The sequence below is a fragment of the Gordionus sp. m RMFG-2023 genome, chromosome 2, assembly GCF_954871325.1.
Source record: "Gordionus sp. m RMFG-2023 chromosome 2, tfGorSpeb1-WG-v2, whole genome shotgun sequence".
NCBI classification, from domain to species: Eukaryota; Metazoa; Nematomorpha; class Gordioida; order Chordodea; family Parachordodidae; genus Gordionus; species Gordionus sp. m RMFG-2023.
This window is the reverse complement of record NC_088776.1, coordinates 54,030,812-54,057,042: the sequence shown is the minus strand read 5'-3', so window position 1 is coordinate 54,057,042 and position 26,231 is coordinate 54,030,812. Positions and strand designations below refer to the sequence as shown.

The following is a 26,231-nucleotide window of genomic DNA, read 5'->3' as shown; positions in this document are numbered from 1 at the left end:
AGCCGTGAGATTTTGATAATTTAAATGGCCCCCAATGTATTTGAAGCGATAAAAATCAAAATCTCATGAAATCACTTTCACACGGTGTCAGCCGTGAGATTTTGATGGTGTGAGAATTCGAAATCTCACGGTAATCACTTTCACACGTTACAGATAAAACCATAGCGATTTTTTTATTTTTTATGAATCGAACATGAATCATCTATCGTTATTTTTTGGTTTAAAGCCCTGTTTTATTTCGTTTACAAAATTTATTTTGCCTTACGTTCAAATAAGAAATAACTTTTCCTTAGCTCTAATCTATTTTTGATGTAACTGTAAGGCAGGACACTTTTTTTTATATAAAATAGATTTATAGAGATAACAAAAAATAAAAGTTTTTTTTTTAAAAAAAAAACAGCGTTGGACATATAGTCAGTCGATAATATTAAAAAAATATAATATAAATTTAGACGAAAACATAAAATCATTAACTCTTTTTTTTAACATTGTTTTACTCTTATTCAGGAGAGGAAAGTATAGCGACAGCTGGTTGGTTCGTGGGGCTCATGTGCGCGTTAGCCATTTTGCTTCTCATCATGATCATCATATGCTTGGTAAGACGTAACAGGGGTGGCAAATATCCTGGTAAGCATAATATTTGATTTATATTATTGCCGCGTTAGAATTAATTATAGAAATTTTAAAAAGGGATGTTTTAAAGTTTTATTTTAATGATGATTTAAATCAAAAGATATGGAATTTTTGATTTAGATAAAGAATTTATTATCCTTCCATCAATTTATCGGTGACTTGAATATTATAAAATTATTACATTAATTTTAAAAGATAGCTAGGAATTACGGAATACTTTGTATAGTTCAGGTGATTGCTCTATTTTTAGCTTGCCGAAATAAATGGCTAAACTTAATATTTTATCAACTTGATTTTTTTTTATTAGAGAATACGCCCATTATAGATTGAGTCAAATTTTAGCCATTGACAACTATTTGCTATATATACGTATTAATTTTTTTTTCTCTCAATTCTATTAATTATTATTTCAATTTTTTTTTTAGTCCACGAGAAAGAAAGAGCAAAAGGTTTAGATCCGGATAACCCTAACGAATCTGGTTTCGATGAATATAATAAGTAAAAAAAATTTAAATATATCGGCAAATGTTTTTGAAATATCAAACATTCACACATTTTTTTACAGGGACGAAAGAACTCCCTTCAATCAAAACCGATCTGACCCTGATAGTAAACCTGGCAAGATGCCCGGTTCTCGGTTTAGATCCGGTCCGGAAGAAAGCGAGTCAGATAGCTTGGCAGAATATTACGCCGATCTCGAAACCGGTAAATTTGACGAAGACGGATCCTTCATAGGCCAATACGGCAAGGGAAAAAATTCGAATGTCACTAACGGAAATATTGGCAAAAATGAAAATATAGCTGGTGGAGGTAGGGAAGGTACGGCGTCATTGGCAACCTTTGTATAAATGATCAATAATATCAGTTTTGTAAACGAATTTTTCGAATTTTCTGAGTTTTAGAAATTGTATAGTTAGTTAAGGTTAATTATTTTTGTACATTTCACCCTTTATCCGAATTCGTGAAATATCACTATTTATTTTTTTTAAAAAAAAATCATAATTTACACTTTAAAAACCAAAAAAGCATAGATTTTTTAAATAACGACCCAACGTCTTGAACCCTCGCTGCTAAGATCTATATAATTATTATATTTCGATTCGCTCAAATTATTTTTGCACATTTCGGATGTTTATTTTCCATCCATCCATTTTCCTACTTTTTTTATAATATATATATATTTTTTGCTTTCAGGCGAATTTTTTTTTGTTGTCGAATTCATGAAAATAAATATTTATAAATTTTTTTTACCCCTAATAACTTCTTCATTCCACGAATAAATTTAAGCCATATGATAGTCATTTATTTTTTTTAAAAAAAATTATTAAATAAATCATACTTACTTTATATTTTTTTTACAAAATTTTTAAGAATCAATTGCAAAATTAATTCCCCCCCCCCCCCCCCCCCAAACACATTCCAAACATATTTTTAATAAATTTTAAAAAAAATGAAATATAAATTATATTCATCTAATTACTAAAATCATAAATTATTTTGTTTATTTGCCATAATGAATCGTTATTTTATTGTCATTATTGGGAAAATGAAACTAACATATCATAATTTGTGATAATATTTTTCCGTTTTTTTTGCCAGCTTTTTAGTAATTATTCATTTAAATTATTTTGTATTTTATACTTACATTGACTATATTTATAAATATTTTAGTTACTATCTTGTGGCCTCCTATTAGAAGCGGATCATTGGTTAAAATGCTTATAAATACATACAATATTTTTTATATTCAGTTTGTACATAAATGAGTTATTATTTTTGATAACCTTTAATTAAGCTTCATATTTTTAAAAAAACTTTAAAAAGAGTTTTATGTTGTTTTCAACTATATTTTTTTTAATATAAAAAATATATCATAACTTCTTTTATCTATATTTTTTTCATGTATTTTTGGTCATATATTATAATTATTATTATACATCTATTTTCTATTATATTATATAAAAAAAACTTTTTTATTATTATTGAATATATATATAACTTTGTAAAATCATGACATTGACTACGACAAATTATTGTATAATGACAAATAAAATGTATATATTATTTTGATAAGCACCAAGCATTTGGTTAATGTGCCTATTCAATTGTGTAAATGGCGTAAATATCTTATATAGATTATGTTTGGGAATGATTAGATTCGTGAATTATCTAAATATTTTAGAATAAAGCACTGATCGGGCTTGCTTGTTTTTAAAAAAGATAGTCTTTTTGTATCTGGTCCTAAATTGAAAAATAATTACTAGGTTTATTAGTTGAAGTCAACTTTGGACGTATCCATTTTATAATTTATTTATTTTATTAATACGAAAAACAAAATTATTCCATTCGAATAATCGAATACAAACAGAGGAACGTGGAGCCAACGGGCCATAAGACCAATCGGGCATTTGCGGAAGAGGGTGCCCATAAATGTCAATTTTCGAGGCCAATCAGAAAATAAATTACACATTATTTTTGTTAGTTATGACTTTTCTTTTTTCAAATTCATATATTTTATATATTGAAAGTTATTTATATTTTATAATTTAGAATATCTATCATATCTTCTGGTTTATCATTTAGATATTGCTTATTTTTATGGGGTTTTACATTAAAAAAAAAGGTATTTCCGTTTGAATTAAAGTAAAGTTTTGATTAATTTACATTTTTATATATTATTTTGTAATTATTCATTATAGAAATAGAATTCAATTAGCTTTAAAATATTAAATGAAAAATTAAGCCGATTCGCAATAATATCCATGTTCAAAACAAATATTTGAGATAATAAAGTTTTTAGGTAAAAAGCCGATTCGCAATAATATCCATGTTCAAAACAAATATTTTAGATATTAAAGTTTTTAGGTAAAAACTTATACTACCAAATCACAATGAAATACTTGTTAATCGTAATAATGGAAATTTAAATCATGGGAATTTCCTTGAGATGTTACGAATTATATCTATTATTGTTGTTAAACGGCTAGTTTTGAGCCGATTTTTAACGTCTAACTCAATATTTTACCCAGAAAAATATTAAGCAAGCCTGAACATTTTGCTCATAGAAGGAACCAGCGTCTATATGACAAGATTTTTAATGGATGCAAACCCCCTTCAAAAACCTTTGCCTACCCCCCTAAAAAATTTACACCGCCTCCGATGGCGGTGTATCTTTATTATTATTTTCACGTATTTATTTATTGATACTCTTTTCAAAGAATAAATAAAGGTTAACTTAAATTAATCTATCTCTTCTACCAACTATCGATATTTTGTGAATATAAAGAATTTATTTTTTAAATAATAAATTCAATTAAAACCTCCATTATTTACAATGAATTAATTATTATGAGCTTTGCTGAAATATCTAAACCTTTTAAATTACATTTAAAAGGATAGTTTATTTGGAAAACAATGTGTATGATTGTTTGCAATATATAGATTTGGTCGATGAATTGTATTATAATAATACTATAATAAAAGTATTAATTTTTAAAGCATTAAATTTTGTCCTATTTTATCTCAAAATTTAATAGATAACCTGACAAAATATTTATCCTACCCCCATTAAAGCAGCTTACCCCTTACTCCCTCAAAAAAATAGGATGCAAATGTTCCTACACCTCCCGCTCATGTAAACACTGGAAGGAACAAAGGTCTAGGTATTTATTATCGAAATCTCGAGGCTTAGGCAATATTTTTTTATCGAAAATATAGAGCCGTTTTGAAAAATCGGCTCAAAATGAGTCGTTTAACAACACTACTAAAAATGATTAAAACTCAAACACCACTTAGTGAAGGCTATTTTTAGTAGCAAACGAAGAAAAGTAAAAACTGAAATGTTTGATAAATCAAAATCCAAGGGAAAATTCTCTAATAAATAATTGTCAAAGACAACCCTTAATAAAATTTTTAATGTATAGGTAAAATGAGAAATATAATAGAAGAGATAGGTGGCAAGCAATTATGCTTAAAGTTGAAAATATTATACTACATAAGACACCATCCGATTTTGACAAGTAAATAAGCTGCGAAGGTTCTAAATAACAAGTGAAACATGGTGGTACATAAGTGAAAACCCCTGAAAAGTCCTTTCTTCTGACCGTTATGAGCGAGGAACTTAATTTGATTGAGAATCTTCAAATTATAATTCTTAAATCCGCTCTAATTTTTTTGAATTAGCTCTCATTATATCCTCAACTAAAATTTTAGATATTTTATCAGCTTAGAAAATGATTATGGATGTCATTCTGTATCTTCCACCCAATCCATTCAAAATAAAGATAATAACATATCTACAAATTTAAATAAAATGTTAAAAAAGTGAATAAGGAGAATGTTCAGTGATGAACACCCTAAGTTACGATTGACCTCTGCCCCATATGTACGATGAAATTTTCTTATAATTGATCAAACTATATTTTGACCGAGTTCTTTCGATGAGTAAAGATCTAATAACGTATAGGCAATAATCCGACACCAATTGATGAAATAAATATCAATGAAATTTGTGAAAAGTCTAGTAGAAAGCTTCACAATTGAAATGTATTTAGTGACAAATTATTACATGACCTTTTTTTAAATTTAATAGTGGGATTAATCAAAATACTGATAATATAATTTGTGATAGTGAGGAGTCTAATAAACGAAAATAAAATGATACAAGATAATGAGAACTCTGTTATCAATGATAAGTGTCTATAAAATATTTTGACGCTATAATATGCATACAACCAGAGTTGGCAATAAAATTTAACAGTTACCGTTAAACAGTTAAGTCAGCTGTACATAAAAAAATAGTTGGTTATTCCATATCATATTATATGGAAGAAATGAACGTTTAATAAATTAAAAATTATAAAAAATAGGCTGAAGGCAACATAAAATGTGATATATTAGAGACATTTTTATTGATGTAAATTGAAAAAGAATCGTTGACAGATAGTATCTCGAATAAATTTTAGTTTATTTGCGCCAAATTTCAAAGTTAAAATTATTATTTGTTTAATCCATTAATTTAAATTCTATTTTGTGAAACTATATTTGTAATATTCCTGATTTTATATGTATAATAAGTTTTATTCTTGGGTTGTGTAATAATTTTGTAAGTAAAATTAATTTTTTATTCTTTGAAAAACAGGTTTGAGTTAAATTTCCATTACGAGTATATTGATATTATTACAAACTACTATTATTTTAAGACATAATATACCAACTAGAGGTGGTGCGATAATAATACATAAAATCTTAATTGCTTTCATCATATCACACTAAATGATTCATTTCTTATATGGCATCCTAGTGTTAATAACCCATATCTACAATATATTTGCATAATTTTTCTTCTAAAGATTTTTAGTGCTTTACTTTATCAATTTATCTAACATAATAAACACTGATATGAATTTACACCGGGAGTGTCATAGCTATGACTATAAATTAACCAGCATCTATTATTTGTGTGGCTATGTAATTTAATATTATTATTCCATCAAGAGAGCATTTGATTGCATGATTTTGATAAGTAACAATGATCTACTGTTAAGTCATTTATATATCATTAAAAATGGAAGATAATCTTTTAGAAATTTAATATCTCACAATAATTTTCTATTACTTATCTAGTTTTTATAACATCTAAGAGATACAGTTTTTTAATTGGACTAGTCGTTTATTTTTTTCTTCTAGAATTATTTATATGGCATGACCTACAAATTTTTCCTTATTAGTCCTTTCTATAAAACATTGTCTAAAATGGTTACACAACGTTATATTAATTTCATGACATTTTGTCAATTAAGGTTGCTAAGAATTAATTGTTCAGAATTGGCAAATTTCAATTAAAAAGTAAAAAATATTAATATAAAATATGGCCAAAGGCGGACAAAAGCGGATCGAAGGGCATAGTTGAGCCAGGTTGCAAAGGCTAATGAAGCCCCTGATGCTAAATGTATTATTAAGCACAGCAACATTTGTTTCACCAAAAGAAAAATAATCATCATCTTTATTGGATTTTAAATAAAATTTGTATTATAGTTTGAGCTTACATTTAGGGTTTCTATTAATAATATATATTAATATATTTTTTTTAACATTCTATTCAATCCATAAGTTCTTAAAATATGGATGTGATAATGTTGTCAAATAGCCTTATAATTTTTATCATCAGGAAAATATTTTCCCAGAACCTTTTCCCAAACTATCATTTTTTATCTCTCTATCTAACTATATATGAGATGTAAATTTTCCAGTTAATTTTGGTTGTCAAAATATTTAAAAAATGGCGAAAAGAAAATAAGGAACGTAAAAAATAAGGTTATACATATTATGTGATGTCTAAATTTTTTAGCCATGAATACTAAAAAGAATCTTATATATTTTAGATTTTAGATACAGATATTACTATCTTATTAAAAATGTCCAAAAGACACTGAATACAAAATAAAAAGATCTTGTATCTTGTATCTTGTATCTTATATACAAGTATTCAAGGAATTCTAACTCCGGTATAGGTGTATAAAAACTATTATAAAATTGACTGGCTGCGCTCAAGATACTCTTCCTAATTGTGGCATTACACCAATTTTGGCTAATTAATGCTATTGCTTATTGAGATTGATGACGTGCTTTTATTATATTAACACTACACTCAATCTTTTTCATTTAACTTGTTACAGAAATAATTGGATTTATATATGTCAAATCTCGATTACTAAATATCATTTTGGCTGAAATTTTAATCGGGCCTTTTAGTATTATTGCTAGAATATGTTATGTCTCTGAGTGGTAATTATTTATAAAAAAATTAAGAATCATGGGCATGGCCAGGACTGCCATAAGGGGATGGGAGCTACTAGATTGGTTTTTATTTCATAAACCTTATCAGACATTTTAAGTTAACATACTGCTGGCCTTTTACCATGTTTAATTTAAAAAAAATCTTCGTGTATAGCTTTTTATTTTTATATAAGTTCTTTTATTTAAACATGCGAATTAAAGTAATAATTTTAAAATGTTTATCTTTTACTTATCTTTTTCAAATTTTTGTTTATGGTGACATACTGTATACCAGTGGCGTAGCCACGGGGGTGGTTTTCGGGTTTGGACCCCTCCCAAGCTAAATCTTTTTTCCAGATTATAAGTTCAAAAGACTTAAAAGTGACTTTATATTAAATAAATGCCATTAGTATTTGTATTTTTCTGTTTTGATGTTTGTGGAAGGATATTATATTACTATAGAAATTATTCTGGATAGTATTATTATAAAGTCATTGAGAATAATCTACTAAATTATAATAACATATTGATGCATTTAAAAAATATATTTATTATATATTATAGAAGATATGGTTATGATTTGTAAGATTAACCCGGCCGAAGGGCGGGGAAAAGGGCCGAAGGCCCCTTAAAGGGGGCCTGGGGGGCGAAACCCCCAGGCTTTTATATGTATGGACCTCCTCTAAGAAAAATTCCTAGCTACGCCACTGCTGTATACATTTTGGAGTAGAGGGGTGAGAGAGTGTAAGGGGGAAATTTTTATTAGAAAAAGAATTTTTTTGAAGGAGGGATATTTCCCTTTGTTCCTCCTCCATGCTTATGTTAAGAATATTAGTTATATAACTTAATAGGGATCATTTATTATATTTTATGATAGTATTAAGAAATTTAAAAAGTTATATGTGCGAATATTTTTCTTACAGCTATAGTTAATTAAGTTTTTTTATAAATCTAATCAATTTGGGCACTACTCGTGTTAATAAACGTCGCGCATATTATTGCAAATAACCTAAAAAGAGTCAGTTGGCGAAAATACAAACCTCATAAATATGCAAGTATTAATAGTAAATTAATTATATATAATTTTTTCATAAGATTAGATATAAATAAAATGTTTTTAAATATTTTTTTAGTTTAGATTATCTATTGCGCCCCTATATCTGGGCTCTTGAGGTAAAAAAATAAATTTATAAATATATGAAAATTATTTATTAGTTATAATGTTTTGGCAAATAAATTTGGGAGCTGGAGACTCTACCTTATTCAATTTATTAGATAAAGAAGTTGATACTTTTTATAAAATATATTTAATATCCCAATAATTTAAGGATCTCACATTAAATGAAATTATTAAAGAAGATGATTTGATACAAGAATGTAAAGCTCAATGCACAAAACTTGTTAACTTGTAAACATTTTACTATAATTATTTTTATTTTACAATTTTAACCAAAAATAATTGAATATTATTAAACACATCTAGCCTTCATAAACCTGAGAATTTACATCAATTAGTTGATTTATTATTAACATCACCATTGAAATATATCTCCCAAGAACAGGATACCATATCAGGAAACAATTCTGCTTTAAACAAGGAAGAAGAATTCTTATATGAGTAATTCGATTTTATAATCATTCCATAAACCATCAAATTTATATTAGACAATCTAAAATATCATGTGAAATTCTTACATCAGATAATTCTTCAATATATATGGGTTTAATAAATGATACAAACCTCCTTGATAAAATTTTAAATTATTATGACTTTGAAAACCATAATATGTACAATGAAAATGAATACAATACATTACCAGACCAAAAAATTGCACAATCTGTCACAAGGTTATTAACACATATAGTTTCCCGTTCTCCAGAAAGGGTAAGATTACTATATAATTGTTTTTTATAAGAATATATATTTTTTTTAAGATGCTTGCATATTTCATCTCAAAAAAACCTGATTTTATAAATAATTTGAACAAGCATTTAAATTTATCCTCACACAATGAATTAATAACTCATTTAGCATCCAAATTAGAAACTGAAAAAAATTTAGTTCAATATTCAAAAGTTTTATTATAAAAAAATATGCATATTATGAATACCTTATATCTAGTGGTTTGTATCTCAAAACTATGTAGAAGATTTATTCAGCTACCTTGATCCATATATGTATGATGAATTGGTAAAATACATTCTAAATATACATAAACCCACTATTTTTAAGACCCATGACAGTGTATATATGATATTTAGTGAAATATTCAAATATTCTACTACCTACGAATATCTTCAGCCTGGAAATTTTCCTGAAGAAAACATGCCCCTTGTTAATGACATGCTATCGTAAATTAAATGCAAAATTTATCTATGTCATTTTTTAAAATTCACATTTTAATGCAAATATAGCATTGATCTATTGTTTTTTTTTGATATTATACATTTTGAAAGATAGAATAACAAAAATAGAGCACAAAATTAGAAATAGTGTAAGTATAAGATTTTTAGAGCCAAAGAAACATAAATATATTTACTTATATGCTGCTAAATGTCAAAAAAATTATCTGTCTAGATTTTTACTTTCAAATTGTCTGGCAAACATTCTATCAGATAACCTCAATTAAAATAAATTATTTCAATTTTTTAATTATTTTTGTTCACAAAATAAAATAATATAAAGAAGTAAATCCATTTCAACCTTGCTGAACTATACTTTCCCAGCTCATTCAGATCAGTGTCTTAAGCCTTACATTGATATAAAAGGTTCAATAATGAGTGCTTTAAGGATACTTCTGCTACTGGTGGAATATCTAGTGGATCATCACAGCCCTTCTTATAATCAAAAGTTTATATTTCAATTAATTAAGGTTCACACTTTGGTTCAGTATTACTATAAAGGCTAATAACCAGGACTGGACTGATCTTGAACTGAACCAAACTATGTCCTATATTTATTTTACAATATCTTTACATAGTTAAAGGTAATTGGTTAAATTATGGTAATTTACTATTTAAAAATTATATTTTTTATATAAACAAAATTATATAAATTAATTTGTTTTGATTCTTTATTCATATAATTTATTAATCCTATATATTATTTTAATAATTTATTTTTATTATTGAATTTGAAAAATAAAAATTATTTGATTTCATAATATATCAAAGAATAAGCAAATAGAATTATTTTTTAAATTTTTTTTTGAAATTCAATAGGATACGTTTTTTGAAAGAGAGGAATTGTTTTATATAAATTGACTTAATAAAAAATTATAAAGAGATGAAATACCACCTATTTCATTGATAAGATATCAACTGATACTGACCACAGATACTTTTAAAAAATTATGATATTACTAAAAATTCTTAGTTAAAATTATGTAAGCCTTGAGATTTGGAAAATAGATGTTTGAACCTTTCTCCCATCTATGACCATTTCCAGGGTTTCATCATATTATTTTGGCAATAATTTTAAATGGGGTCTTTTTCAATGACCAGAATTGGAGTTTTTATCAAGACTATTAATGCCAACCATCTATTTTTTCACCTAATATTTGATTTGATATTCTTCAAATTATTTCTCTCTCTTAGGGAAACTAGTGCTGGTACATACAATGTATCGAATGAAAACGACCAATCCTTTATTTGCGATCCTACTGGGACAGATGATTCCTTTACTGCTCAGAATTTTAACGATTCTAAAGGTTAATTAATTTATCCTACCCCATTAGGCTGCAAATGTGATAATTTGTATATTAAGAATTCATTTAAAAAAAAATCAAATATATAGATTTAAAAAAGTTTATAAGGTCATATATTATAAGGCAGAAAATTAAAATTTAAACAAAAATAATTTATTTGTAACCTTCGATAGATGAATCCTTAGATTCAATCACCGAAAACTTGGAATCTTTTAACCATATCGACTCGACCCCATATTCCAAACAACCCTTACCCACTGATAGTGTTGATAATAGTCTAAATATCACCAAAGAAAACCATAGTTTAGATGGTAAATTTTAATTTTGTATATCTTTTGAAAGTGTATCATATATCACATAGTTATCATTTCTAATGTACAATAGTGTTCCAGGGAAAGTTAGAATTTATTTTTGAATGATTTATTGTGCGGAGACCTAATGCTTATTGGTTCAATTATTGATTCTTGGATTTTAGCATGTTAGACATATTAAGATTACTAATATATCCTTGGCCTGCTATCTGCTATACTCAGCCAATTCTTCAATCATTTTATTATATATATATATATATATATATCAATATCATTTTAAAAATTTAAACATAAACTTTTTTATTTTTTAAAAAGTTGATCCAACCAAGAATCGCGTTAACCTTGGCGACCCACTCATAGTCGAAACGATACCTAAATTTTACTCATATTTGCTAAATAATATTCCGCCTTCATATACTGTAATAAATAAAAAAAAACACCGTTTTTTTTAAAAACAAAAAATCCATTAAATTATTATTTATTACATTTTTTTTTTAAAAAATATATTTCTGTTGTTACTTGGAAACGGACTAATTAACCAAATTTTTTATATGATTTATCTTAGAAATTGAATCCTTGCATAAGAAAACAAAATATAACGATTCCAGACTTTCAAATAAACTATAAGAAAAAAAAATTATATAAGATAAATCAAATTGTTATTAAACAAATTGCATCCTAAGTTATACTTATAATGCGAAATATCACTTATTCAAAATAATAAATATATATTCATGTCTGAATTTGAAAAGTATTTAATTTAAAATCATAAGGCTTAGGTTAGTGTTCTACTGTTTTATCTCATAATTCTAGTGTTGTTAAAATATAGTTTATCAAAATTTGAATATTTCTAGCATTTTTTATGTTAAGATTTATCGCCTGCTTACTAGTTATAATAATCCTAAATAATTTTGATATTTTATAGCAGTAACGAAGCTTCCATAGAAACAAGGGAAGCATTGCATCCCTTCTACAAAATTCTTAAATAAAATTAATGTAATCTTTTTAAAAAAAACTAATCTGACTTCGTTAAAAAGAAAATTAATATAATTTTTATAACGTTAAAAATATAAATATTATTTTTACTACGGTAAGAAGAATTATTATTATTTTTAATATGTTAAAAAATGATTTTTACTACGTTAAAAAATTTACTATTATATTTACTCCTTTAAAAAAAATATACACGAGGGAAAGAAAATTTAATATCGCTTATTTTTTAATAAATAAAGTGAAAATCAGGCGAATATATTGTGTTATTTTACGTTTTTTTTAATAAATAAATTTTTTTTTAAAAATATATATTTTTTTCTTTGGTTTTTTTTAATAAAAAATTTTTTCTTTTTTAAAAGCAATAATAAATGTTTAACAATTGTATTTATATTATTGAAAATTTACTAAGAACATCAGAGTTGTAAAAAAGTATCTGTATCTATATATATATATACTATTTTAGATGTATCGGTATCTGTTTTTAGATACTTTTAAAGATACATTTTGTTATACTTTTATTTAACGCTTTTTTTTATCTAAAAAATAAAAATATTTAAGTGCAAATTTTAAATTAATAAATATATATTATGAAGATATTAAAACTTATATATAAAAAAAGTTATAAATATTATTTTTTTCCCATTTATATCTATAGATATTATTTCAAGATTGTGATGGATATTTTTATCATGTAAAGAAATTTATAAATTCTTGCTTAGCCAGGACGCCCATTAATTATAAACAATACCATTGGTGCACAAAATTATTTTAAGCAAATAAATTTATTTAGAATTTTGTAAAATAATTTTATAGATATTCCATTAACTCTTAATGAATAAATTATAAGTTTAATGTAAAAATTTTAAATCTATTTTATTTTTGATTTCGATTGAAAAAAAATTTATTAAATTTAAAATCTAGCAATAACTTTTATAATTCAGTACTTGATCATTTTACTCAAAAACAAAGACGAATTTTACTTATTTTATAATTTCTTTATGGTTTGACTAATAAATAAAAATAATAAAAAAAATTTCGATTGCTTCCCTAGTAGTAAACTTGACGCTTCGTCACTTTTTTAAAATAATAGGTTTATTTAAAACTACCCTGTATAATTTATAACTAATGTTCTATAGTGTCAATATTTTTTATATATATTCACTACCAAACGCTTAATTTCTTAAACGATAGAATTCTCTGGTATCGCCTTAGACTAAGACTTTTTTGAAACATGATTTTGAAATAATAACCCCCCCCCCAATATAAATAAGTGATGTTTTGCATTTCCATAATTGTATATTAATCCCCCCCCCCCTTCCTTTTTTAACCTTCTAAATTTTTTTAAATGTATATTTATAATGAACTCAATGTAGGAAAGGAAATTTCGTTCACTAATAGTGAGTTTTTCATTATATTTGATGAATATGCGAAATAATGTTTTGGCAATGTTTAAAATTTATTACATAGGTGATTTAATTTCGAATATATGTAATTCCATTCCAAAAAACAGATGCACCATAGAATCGTCACTAAGAATGGGAAGGGGGTTGGAAAAAATGAAATGAAATGCACAATGCAAATTAAAATATAATCAGAAATAATGAAAATACTCACTATTTCTATATCTGATATCTTTATATTATGGTTATTTTTAAATTTGGTTGCAATTGACCCAATAAGATTACCTGATTTTGTTAAAATTTCAATATTTTATATTTATGAGTTTATGCCCATTATCAATCAATAATGATTTAATTTTATGTTATGAAAAAAAATTGTTTTAATAAGCAAAATAGTGATCCCTTTCTGTCACTCAACTCGTATAATAGCCCATCATCGCCTATTCAGAATCTTGTTTCATCCTTTCACTCAAAGAATCTCAATAATCCCAATGTTCCTGGAGTAGGCCAGATCAGATTTTTGTTGCTACAAATCATCGGGGTTTACACTTATTCAAATGATGTAACCTTGCTTAATCGTGTATTGGAAACGAATATCATGGGGTTGATCATGGTAAATTTAGTGTCATTTATCATTATTTCCATTTATTTTTAAAATTTTGATATATAAAGTAATGCGCGTTGATTTATTATGTTGTATTTGAGGCTCTAAATTCGTCCAATGCGAACTTTTTTTAATCCCTCCCCCCTCCTCCTCCCATCCTCGTTACAAATTATTTTTTGATTGAAACAAACGGATGAGTAAAAAATATGGAACAAGGGTAGTCTTTATATTCTTGAGCTGTCTATTCATATTCGTTTACTTATTCCTAATGTCACCTCTGGCTAATGTCTTAAAGCTCCATATCATTACTTACCCTTTTAACTAAATTTGGTCTACTATTTGTAAGTCACAAGGGACATTACGTCTGAATATGATATACCCTTTAAAATACATTTTTAAATTTATTTCTAGGAGCTATTCTTCCAATTCCCGGATAACTCCTTAATCCACAACCAAACCACGGAACTGGTGAAAACTCTGTATCAAAATATATCCCGACCACCCAACAAAGTGTCCCCTCCCGATATTAATATTTTAAACAATAATTTTACTTCGCCTAACCCCACAAAGCTCCCCGTTAACGCTCCCAACGGGAAACACGGGGATGGTAATAATTCTACTAGTAGAACTAGCGACAAATTTTATCGAGAAGTCTACGGCGGGTCGACCTATAACCCGAATTACTTAATACTAAAGCAGGTCATTTTATTATTTATTAAAATGATATATTTTATAACAAAATGTGACGAGTAAGTTAAAACCTTGTTTGGTGTGAAGGAAAAAGAAAGTTAAAGGAAAATGAATTAAATAACTATTTAAAATAAATTTTTAAAATTTATTTTGAACTACACCACCAGCTTTTAACCGAAAACGATTTGTTGACGAGCATAATGAACGCATGGGAATCCAATGAATACGATGAGTAAAATTTTTAATCAATATATTTATATAGTTAAATCCTTCTAAAGTGGAGTGTATGTATTGGGGGGGGGGTATAAAATAGACTAGTCTTGTTAAACAGCTAATGAGCCAATTTTTAAAGACGGCTAAGTCTATATTTTATCCAGAAAAATATTACGCAAGTCTGAAGTTTTGCTCATAGATGGCACAAAGATTTGGACATCTTTTAAGGAAATCTCGAAACTTTAGCAATATTTTTAAAAATTGGCTCAAATCGAGCCGTTTAACAACACTAAAATATGCTCTATTTAATGTAGATAGCGACCCTAATAGGGCAGTATTTATTTCCTTATTTGATTAACTACAATGATAGATACTTTTGCAACAAATTTTTTTTTTAAGAGATACGAAACAATTACCTCGAAGAGGCTATATGGGACATTTGCTCGAATTATCTAACCTTATCCAACAACAAAATCAGTCCTTTTCTCAGCAAGATAACCTATTTCAATGTTAGCCTTTTTCATAACTTTTTTATAAAAAATAATATAATCATCTTATTTAGGCTCTTAATTTTCTATCCTATCTATTCATTTATATTTATTTGTTTAATTATTTAACTTAAAATAAAATTGCAATATTTTTTCTTCTTCAAGATATCGACGAACGTATTCTTGATCGCTGGGATGAGTTTCAAGGATCGCTAGCTAAAATCAACGACATGAATTCGCTTCAAATGGTTTTTTTTATTAAAAAATGTTATTTATTATTACTACCCATCATTTTTATGTGTCATTACTTATTCCTTTATGTATTTTTCCTTCTTGCTCTATCTTGTCATTTCTTCGGTCGAGTATTAAAATATTCTATATCCACTTCTTCCTTTTTTTATAGCGAAATATATTATTTTCGATAAATCAATCATCCAAAGCTGCATCCATCTGTTATCACCAATATGTTAACCCATATAAATTTAGAATATTTCCTTTTATTTGAATTACTATGGTATAATCTTCTATCTAAAATACATTTTTAAAAAATGATCTTTCTGAAAAATTATTTTTAAAAAAAATGGAATTGAACCATTATAATACTCAACCGACGATTTGTTAAAAATAAAGTCAAACGTCCCTCCCAGATTGCACTAAGATGTTACGGATGTTTGACTATTACGTAGATAAATATTTTAAAAAAATTAATCACATTTTTTTTTACCACCTCCTATCGACTTAAGTCCGTCAAGCAATTAATTTGTCACAATAGCTTTGCCTACGAATCCTATTACAAGGAAAATAGCCAGGAAGATGAGGTTTTTTTTAAAAATATGTCATAAATTTATTAAATATAACCTATTGAAACCGATCTAAAAAAAGGATATTTTTTATCAATAAAAATGGGAAATGTATTCATTGATAATTATTTAGAGAATGTTTGAAGATTTGTTAGTGTTATCGAAGATCTCGATTTAGACGATTTTTTAAAAATGTAGATAATTCGAGATTTTAACTCAAAAATATTACACTAACCCTCACCATTATGAATATGGCAGAAAGGTTAACCTGACCAAATCTCATAGGTTTAGATAATATTATTATATTTTTAATCAATTGAGGAAATCAAAGGATTTTTTTGTTAAAAGTTTACAATTTTTTTTTACTTAATCAATTAATTGTTTAAAAAAAATATAGTTCTTCAAAGGAGCAGCACTAGATGACGGTTATCAATACGACAAAGATGCGGAAGAGTATGCTAATTTTATACTTTGCTACATTAAAGTTCAATATAAGGTTAACACCCCACCCCCCTCCCCCTAACCCTCAACTTTAAAAAAAACAACAAAATAATGACAGCATTCTAAAACTATCAAAAACAATGTGTTAAGTTATTGAATCCTTTTTTCTTTTTAAATTTAAAATTTCTAGAATTTTGATTTCCTTGTAGGAAAGAGGTGCTACAATTGTTAATACCATATAAATTTGTTTATAGAAGAACTGTATATATGAATTAATATGACTTTAGTTTATATAAATATAACGCTGCTTATCCTCAAGAGCATATTTGAAAATAATTATTGTATAATATTATTGTCAATCGTCTAATTTTTTTTATATTTATTCTATAGGAAATTCGAGTCAAATTTTTACAATTTCAACCACGAAATCCGAGATATCAAATATGAGGAAGATGTAAATATCTATATTTATCAATTTGAAAACTTTTGAATAATTAAAAATTATTTTGATGTTTTTTTTAAAGTTAGGTAAAAGCAATCACCCGAAAACGAAACGGTATATAATTAATGTGGCATTTTTGAAACATTTTTTTAAAAAAAATCTAATCTTGGTGTCTTGCTTCTCCACTTTAGATTAATTTTAATGAGTATTTTTCTTTCTTTATGGTTATTTATCACGAGAAAGCAAGATAAACTTCTTAACTCTCGGCTCACGAAGGTAGTGAAAGGGTATTTGGAATGGGCAAGTTTTATATTTTGTGTAAAAGTTATGGGGTGCTAATATAGGTTTTTTTAATATATATATATATCCACTGAGATTAAATGTTCAAAAAATTTGACAAAATTTTTGTGTCTTAAAAAAGACATTTGCCATCACACAATATGTTAGAATTATTATCCTAGATTTTCCTTTTATTATGGAAGAAATCTCGTTGCTTAAATTTTAAAGCTTTTCATTGTTAACTTATTGTTGGGCTCATCAAATCTTTAAAAAATAATAATAAGATGATAGATACTGAATTCAAATATCACGACGAAGACCAAGACCTCGGGGAGATAGATGAAGCCGCCTTCTCCCGAATGTGTCGGGAAAGACAATTCCACAGATTCAATGAACGCCAAGAAATAGAAGCTGATCATGACAATAATTTTGACGATCCAAGGTTTTTTTTATATTTCGATATCTAATAATTTTATTTTAAATGGGTATTTGTTATATGGATTTGTGAGTACGGCAGATAATAAGTAATAAAATATTTTATCTATAGTTTCACTTTATAAGCCTAATTTACAATATTTAAAGTTTAATGTGGATTATAGTCGTTAATATTAATGATTTTTAAAACTTAAAAATTAATAATTGTCACAAAGCATACTCTACTGAATACGTTTAGATTTTTGTGTGATAGGGTTTGAATTTATATTAATGGGAACTAAAAATCGACCTGAAATGACCCGCGAAGTTGCTTAGTTTTTTGGCCTGCTTGTAGAGTAACTTGCAAGTCTGTACCAAAAATATTTTCCAGACCTTTAATTCAAATATTGATTTAACACAAAATTCGAAACATTTTTTTTATTAGGATTGAAACTCTTTTCTATGATGAACCTGTTGGTTTAGAGCTCTCTAACAACCTCACCAAAAACATTGCCGCAAACGATTTTTTAACCGTCAAAAAGCAAAAGACCACACAACGAAACTATTCCGACAGTATTACAACATTAAATTCTTTATCTTCATTACGAAACATTGAAAATGCCGACGTCGTCCATTATGTCAAAGATATCAAGACCTATGCACATAATTATGCTAGTCCAACCATAGTGCTGAATGACCACAATAAAACTACCTCCTATGAAGATCTCTCATTTATTATTAGGGAAGATGCTATGGTTGAACCGGGTCCCTCTCATTATTTGATGACGGACTTACAGCATTCCAAAGACGTTGATCATGGTAATGTGATAAGTAAAAAAACACTTTTAATCGAAATAATACAATTTTAAAAATTTTATTTAAATGTTTTCTGGTGATGTATAAAGCCCTGCAAAGTGATTTTTTCGCGGCCTGAGCCAGGCCCAAATTTAAATTTTTTTTATCCGAGCTTGACCCTAGTACTTTATTCAGTCCAACCCAAGGCCGACTAAAAAAAATTTAGAATTCTTCACCCTATTTATAAAAATTATAAGTAGGAATTTCTTCCATCCCTCAGATTTTCCATTTTTCTTTGTTATCAAATTCTTGAGTTTTAATCTTTTCAGAAATTATTTTTAAATTTGGATCCATTCTATAAATAATTTTATAAATATGATCTAAGGCTATTTAATTGAGATCTTAGATCAAACAAAAATTATCAAATGAAAATATTTCATAACTGTTATAATAGATTATTATTCTAGATTTTATGTTGGCTAAATTTAAAATACAATATACATTATTTAACCTGATAGGATATGATGTATGTAGGTTACAGAGTTAACTAGTCACATCACGATCACAGGAAGTTGTGTTAATTTGGGAAATGGAAAATCACTTAAATGAATAAGTGAAATTTAAATGAAAAATGACATGTTATTCTGATTGACATCGATGAAACAAAATGATTGTTAGAGATATATTTAATTGTCGATTGGGCTGTGAAAAGTCTTCAATGTAAGAGCGCGACCTGAGCATTAGACAGTGTGCGCAGGGCTCTAAGTGTTACCTTATTTGAATTATACTGAAAATTTTATCCTATTCACGCCAGACGTTTTTCTTTGACAATTTTTATATTATATACTTAATATAAACATAAATAAGACTTTCATTGAAATTTCTTTTTTTGTGTACTCAATTAAAAAAAAACGCAAGGGTTCCAATTGTTAATATTTTGCATAATAGTTGTGTATATTAAAAAATATTATATTTGAATGAAAAGTCATTTAACAATTGCGTTTATTATATAAACATTAATAAACTTTATATTAATTACATTAAAAATTTAGAATAAGCTTTAACACAAATACACCTTTTCTTTATAGTTGAAGACAACTGGAAATGCACCATTTGATCTTTTCTAATATTGGCACTATATTAATAGCCTTTCTCCTTCTTACATTCATTGTCTTAGAATAGTGCCTTCTCAGAATTTTTCCTTATGTTGGTAAAATACCTATGAGATTTGATATTATTCCTGTCTCTTGTAGATAAGATTTACCATTACTCTTAAATCGACAGATCAGATCCTCTCTTTTTTTAGTACTTTATCATTCTTCAAAACGTCCAGTCAGATAGCTTGATCGTATTTTTCCTAAAATCTATCTCCCACTTTGTTCAAACAAACAAATATTTATATCTATATATAAATTGAAGCAAATAATTTAGTGGCATCTTACCTTCTATAGAAATCTATAATAAGGGAATAATCTATACAAGCAATAGGTAGAAATTATCTTTTTCATTAGAGTTCCCTATATCGACTTTAGAAACATCGCCTCAGGGGATTTTACCAAAAGAATTAAATGCATGAAACTAATTGGATTAGATAATAATATACAATAAATAATCAAATTATTAAGCCCTTACCATGAACCTAAATTTCTATGTAGGTTAATATAAAAATTATTTAATATTATATTAGAATATAATATTGTAATCGAATTATTCAGCCATTCCTATAATCATATATATATTTTCAATAACAAAATATATATATACATATATATATTTTCAATAACGAAATATATATATACATATATATAAAAACTATTTAACATTTGTTGAATAATTTAAAAATAATAAATTTATCTTATTATTTACCCTAAATAACATAGGAGTATCCAGGATTTTCTTATGGAGGGGGAGCGGGTACTATTATGCGGGGCTTTCCGCCATAAAATTTATTGGAGGTCCACATTGTAGGCCTTTGGTTATAATATCATATAAAAATAGTTTTGAGATTTCGCATATTTTTCTAAAAAATCTTGAATTACAGTCGTTATTTTATTCATGAACAGACAAAGTGACGATCGATGGGAGGCACACGCCTGCTAAATAACATATATAAGCATAAATAAAAAATTGCATTTATTGATCAAAAAATTTAAACAAATATTATTGCATGGAAGATGACCAATGAGATATCATATGACATTGTAATTAATTATCTAGCATCAAATAACAAAAGAGATATTATATTATAAATGATTTACTTACTTTTATTTTTAGCCACATTTTTAATAACTAGAAATTATGTTTAAAATATTGGCTCGAAAATAGAAGTTATAATTATTGTGATGCAATAAAATACGGAGCAACAAATATAATAAATTTAAAATAGAATTCCAAAAGTTATCAATAGCCTATTTTGATACATATAAAAAAATTATGATCCCAAAAGTTATCTATGGGCCTGAAAGGTTTAAAACGAATTCCTCTAATTATCAACACTAACAGATTAATTTTTGTGTCTTGCATCATGTATAGGCCTAAATACATATGGATATATCCTGCCAAATCTCACTATTTTCCCCTTAAATTAAATTAAATATTATGTAATTCCTTAACTCAAAAACAATTATGAATCCCTTATAAAGGAATTTGATTCTTAAAAATAAATTTAAGCGCCAACCACAAGTACCCCCAATGATGAGCCGAATAATTATATCGATGAATTCTCCGATGACGATAATAATGTGGGAGACATAGACAGTGATTACGAATGGAATTCGCCAGATCTCAAATCTCTTACAGATGATGATTTCGATTCCAATAAAAATGTTTTTTAATTTAACTGTTACAAAATTTTTTTTTAGGAGAAAATTCAAATTTAGGTTATTGACTTTTGGATCTGATAGTTTTTAATCTTGTTATAAAAAATAATATATGAATTCGAATACACCAAAAAAATTACCTCTTAATTATATTTTTACTTGTTCATATTCTATAATTTTTAGGCGAATAGAATATGTTAAGATGTTGATACTACTAAAGATGATACTTATTTCTTCCCTTATTCACATCTTTATTTATTCTTGTTATATTCAGAAGTTAAACTGAGGTTTAAAGGACTTGGTTGTATTTATAAGTTTTTTTAGTATTTTCGGTCTTATTATTCCTTGCGTGTATATCATTTTAAAAAACATAAAATGTTATTATATTGTTTGGTAATCAACCTCCATTTCCTTCGTAAATTTTGATTACAGGAAATAGATAGTAAGAACAATAATCCATTGCTCTCGGCAAAGGAATCAAGTCCATTCCGCAATTATAAACCTTCTATTTTTTTGCCCATCATCCCAGGCAGCGACGAATTTTTGAACATCAATAAAGACACCAATTTGCAAAGGTTAAAATCGAATATGTATAATGTAACTCTTATAAAAAAAACTTAAAGAAATATTTAATTTGGCGATTATATGGATATCATTCAATTTTTACGCGATTTAAAGGAAAGGATATAATGGGGGATATACGAGTAATCTTTCTTGAAAATAATTTCTAAGAGGAAATGTCCTCTATATTATATTGTTTTTTTTTAGATCATCGACTCCAGAACTAAACGATAATACAATCCACAACAATGAAACGGTTAACCAAAAACCCGAAATTGGCATTCCTAACGGTATATTTTATTAAAAAAAGAAGTTTTTATTGCTTTCTAAATGACGAAATCATCTAAATTAATTATGGTATTAAAAATTTAATGTAAATGTTTTCTTCATTAGCCTTGGAAAATCTAAAACTTCAATCCGAATTGAATGAAAAGCTCGTAGAAAAACCATCACCTTATAAAGTACTCAAAACATCTTCGAAAAATCAAAATGACCCCTGGGCAGCTGTCATCATCATGCCACCCGACTCTTTCCATAACAATTTCGATTTTAAGGAGACAAACGTTTAATTGATATATTTTTACCATTAAATATATTATACCAGGATAAACAGAAATGGAGGCACTAAGTGCCATTATACTTACATATAATACCAATTTTTCTAAAAAATTGGTATTTTTAAAGTTTCAAGAATATTTTTGCTAAATTGCCTTCGAGCCCTAACTCCAGATTTTCAGTGATTAAGCCTTGTTTTTGTTTGGGTCATCTTCAAAGCTAGGTGCTGCTCGAGTTAAGCCACCCAATTTTCTAACATTATTTTTTTGAGGCCATAAGAATATAAACTAACGGCAACTTAATATTTTGAGAGCGATAATTTTATATCAAAATGTTTATATTTTTTTAAAATAAAATTTAAGCATCATTCCGCCAAATTCCCGCCCAAAAATATAGGCAAAATGAAACCCCTAACAAGCCCCTGTGATAACGAATCTTGGGATGATAACTTCGGAGGAGAAACTCAATGATTATTTAAATAAGAAAAAATATTAACCGTATCTTAAATATGACAACGTAGGGAGAGAAATGAAGGCCGATCTTTTAAACTGACGTCCAATTGATTATAACAAAAATAAAACTTAATAAATTTGATTCGCTAAATTTTTATATGGTTATTTTTTTTCTCTCTTCAATTTTTCCACTTATACCTTTTTCATTCAAAAAACTGGTTTCTCCTTTATAATTTTCAAACCATAATATTTTTTCTTTCGTAAAATCCAATCATCGAAACGGAATTTATCCGGGGTAAAAAGGTTTTGAATAACAAAACAAAAAAAACGTATTAGTTATATGATTTGATTTCATTCGCCAAAGCCATATTATCTCCAATTAAACTCGATTTTTAATATATTAACTAGTTTTATAATCGATGATTTGATCGTACGTCCTGTGTATGTAATTTTATCTATTTAGAATATTCGCCTAATTTTAATATTATATCAATACATATGCTATATCATTTTTTTATAGTTTTTTTACGTATTTAAATCATATATAACTCACTTTTTATACTATATATATTATATATATATATATGAAAAAGGATTGTGGTTATAAAAATCGATACTATATAAAAGCTTGTAAAGATTGATTATATGAACGAATAAAATTTTTTTACTATTCAATTATTAATTTAATTAATTTGCATTACAAAGAAAATATAGTAACTATAAATTAAGTACATATCAAATATGATTGAAAAGTTACTTAAAAAAATTTAGTTATAAAAACGAATAAATATTAACGTCGCAAATGTTTATGGATGATATTTAGCGTTTTTAAAAAATATTGGACTGGGCCAATATTTATGAACAGACCCAATGCGATATTTTTTAAAATTGTTTTTGGTTATTTTATGACCGCTTAAATAATATTTTTTTTATATCACACATAATTTTTAATAGTAATAAATTAATAAAAGGAATAAAATTCAATTTATTTGTAATGTTTGAAAAAATCTAATTAAAAGATAGTTCCAGCTAAAAATTTGTTTGTTATATCATCTGTAATAAGAAAGGAAATTTAAACATATCTATCGGTCAGTCAGTTAATGTAAGTTGGTTCGATTTAGTCAATTTTTGAAAACGACACCTCAAAATTTTAGCCAAAAGCAAATTCCACAAGTTTATAGATTTTGCTTATAGATGACAAAAATGTTTGGATATCTTTAGGCGAAATTTATGGCTTAGATATTTGAGTCGAAATCTTGATTTTAATCGTTTTTAAAAATAGGGTAAATCAAGTCATTTAACAACATTATATCCAGCCATTGCGCATATTTTAAATGAAATAATTAACTTTTTGAGAATGGATAAGAAAAACAAAACGAAATACAACTTAATAATTGTGAATATTGGGTCGGTTTTTTTTATTAGAAAAAATATTGACCCTTTTATGACGTTGCTACAAAGATAGACGGCAAATGAAAATCAATATAAATATCTGATCGGGTTTATAGTAATATCAGATCGGTAAAAATTTATGAATCGGCACAACTTGGATAACAGTTATTCTTCTTTTTCAAAAAACGCCGAAAATATTCGTTAAAAAATTTTTATTTTTATAATTATTGTCGCCCGAGAATTAGATTATTCCATCTCCACTTTTTGCATTTTTATAGGAAAGTTTCTATTGTTTTCAACAGGATATTTAACCTTGTAGTGGCTATAATTTAACTTATTTTATATATATTTCGAATTTTTATGTGAATTAGAATAGTAAAATTATAAAAAATTTATTTATGTAAAATAAAGTGATTTTTGACAAAAAGTGGCTATAGATTAATCTAATTCTCATGTGACGATATATAAAATTCTTTTCTCTAGGAAGTTTATTGAAATCTTATAAATTCAATGCCCTGAGTGCGAAATAGAGGGGTGCAAGCAAGTAATAAAGATAGACGTAAATTATGAATCAAAAAAAATTTGAACGAAAATTACGAACATTTAACGTCATTGATATAAATATACAGCGCTTTTAATACTAACTACAAATTTTTTTATAGAAATAATGAAATAGTATTTTAAATATTTTTTTCTTTTACCGAAAATTCAAAATGAATACAAATAAAAAATTATCAAGCCGAATGTATGTAAGGTGGATTATGGCCCAACTCAAGGAAATTATCGTTAAAAACATCTGATTAATTTAAATTTCTATTCGTCCCATGCAATTAAAAAAAAAATCTTGAGTTGAGCTATTAGCACGTGAGGCCGGCTATACTAGGCGGGCACCCTTCAATAAAAAATAAATATTGAACATTAATTTTAGAGTTTTTAAACCCCCTCAAAAAACCTTCATAAATTTTTATGCTTGGCCTGAATTTTATTTTTTATTCGTGAAACATTAAATCCATATAACAAAAAGTTCGAGACTAGAGCCTTCATCATAAATAAAATATAAGCCTAAGTCGAAGCCCGAAAAATATCAATCTTAAATTTTCTTTCTATTCTTATTTGCCGGATTGAATATCACAATTTATAAAATGAAATTTAAAAAAATAAATAAGAAAAGCTTATTAAAAATAACGGTGGGAAATATCTCTAAAAATAGAAAAACATCATCAAATTATCAAAGTTATTGCTGAATATTTATATGGCATTAAAATAAATAGCCTGAGGGTTGAGATTTCTTCCCTAATAAGCTTTTTAAAAAAACTTAGGCCTCAATCTAACTATATTTTTTTGGCCATCTTGACATAGAGTTTACCATCTATAAGGTGAATAATATGACCCAACAAATTTTTTTTATTGAGCTAATAAAATTTTACAAGTATTTTAATTTATGATATTACACACTATACCCAAA

At 26.5% G+C, this 26,231-nt stretch overlaps 2 protein-coding genes across 5 annotated transcripts in view; both read left to right on the top strand.

Moving 5' to 3' along the window:
• LOC135924724 (neuroglian-like) overlaps positions 1-2,029 on the top strand; it is a 44,058-nt gene extending 42,029 nt beyond the window's left edge. For both annotated transcript variants that reach the window (XM_065459830.1, XM_065459829.1), the window contains exons 24-26: positions 508-627; positions 1,059-1,131; positions 1,199-2,029. In XM_065459830.1, coding sequence (XP_065315902.1) covers positions 508-627; positions 1,059-1,131; positions 1,199-1,481 — 476 coding nt within the window. In that variant the 3' untranslated portion in view covers positions 1,482-2,029. The remainder of the gene's footprint in view (positions 1-507; positions 628-1,058; positions 1,132-1,198) is intronic.
• Positions 2,030-8,390: 6,361 nt separating this feature from the next.
• Positions 8,391-23,938, top strand: LOC135925484 (uncharacterized). Of its 3 annotated transcripts, none has more exons than XM_065460832.1 (28): positions 8,391-8,465; positions 8,544-8,583; positions 8,626-8,693; positions 8,739-8,818; positions 8,894-9,028; positions 9,076-9,295; positions 9,346-9,486; positions 9,533-9,601; positions 9,644-9,762; positions 10,097-10,261; positions 11,008-11,120; positions 11,291-11,428; positions 11,744-11,847; positions 14,210-14,434; positions 14,837-15,124; positions 15,283-15,347; positions 15,728-15,837; positions 15,982-16,064; positions 16,560-16,634; positions 17,014-17,069; positions 17,448-17,511; positions 18,063-18,220; positions 18,638-19,023; positions 21,658-21,812; positions 22,239-22,381; positions 22,575-22,657; positions 22,761-22,930; positions 23,285-23,938. In XM_065460832.1, exons 3-28 carry the CDS (start codon positions 8,631-8,633, stop codon positions 23,390-23,392), a joined length of 3,516 nt encoding a protein of 1,171 aa, XP_065316904.1. In that variant the 5' UTR covers positions 8,391-8,465; positions 8,544-8,583; positions 8,626-8,630; the 3' UTR covers positions 23,393-23,938. The 3 variants fall into 3 exon arrangements, with proteins under 3 accessions (XP_065316904.1, XP_065316906.1, XP_065316905.1); XM_065460834.1 differs by having other exon boundaries at positions 8,394-8,465; positions 18,638-19,011; positions 23,285-23,933; XM_065460833.1 differs by having other exon boundaries at positions 8,428-8,474.
• The last annotated feature ends 2,293 nt before the right edge of the window (positions 23,939-26,231 follow it).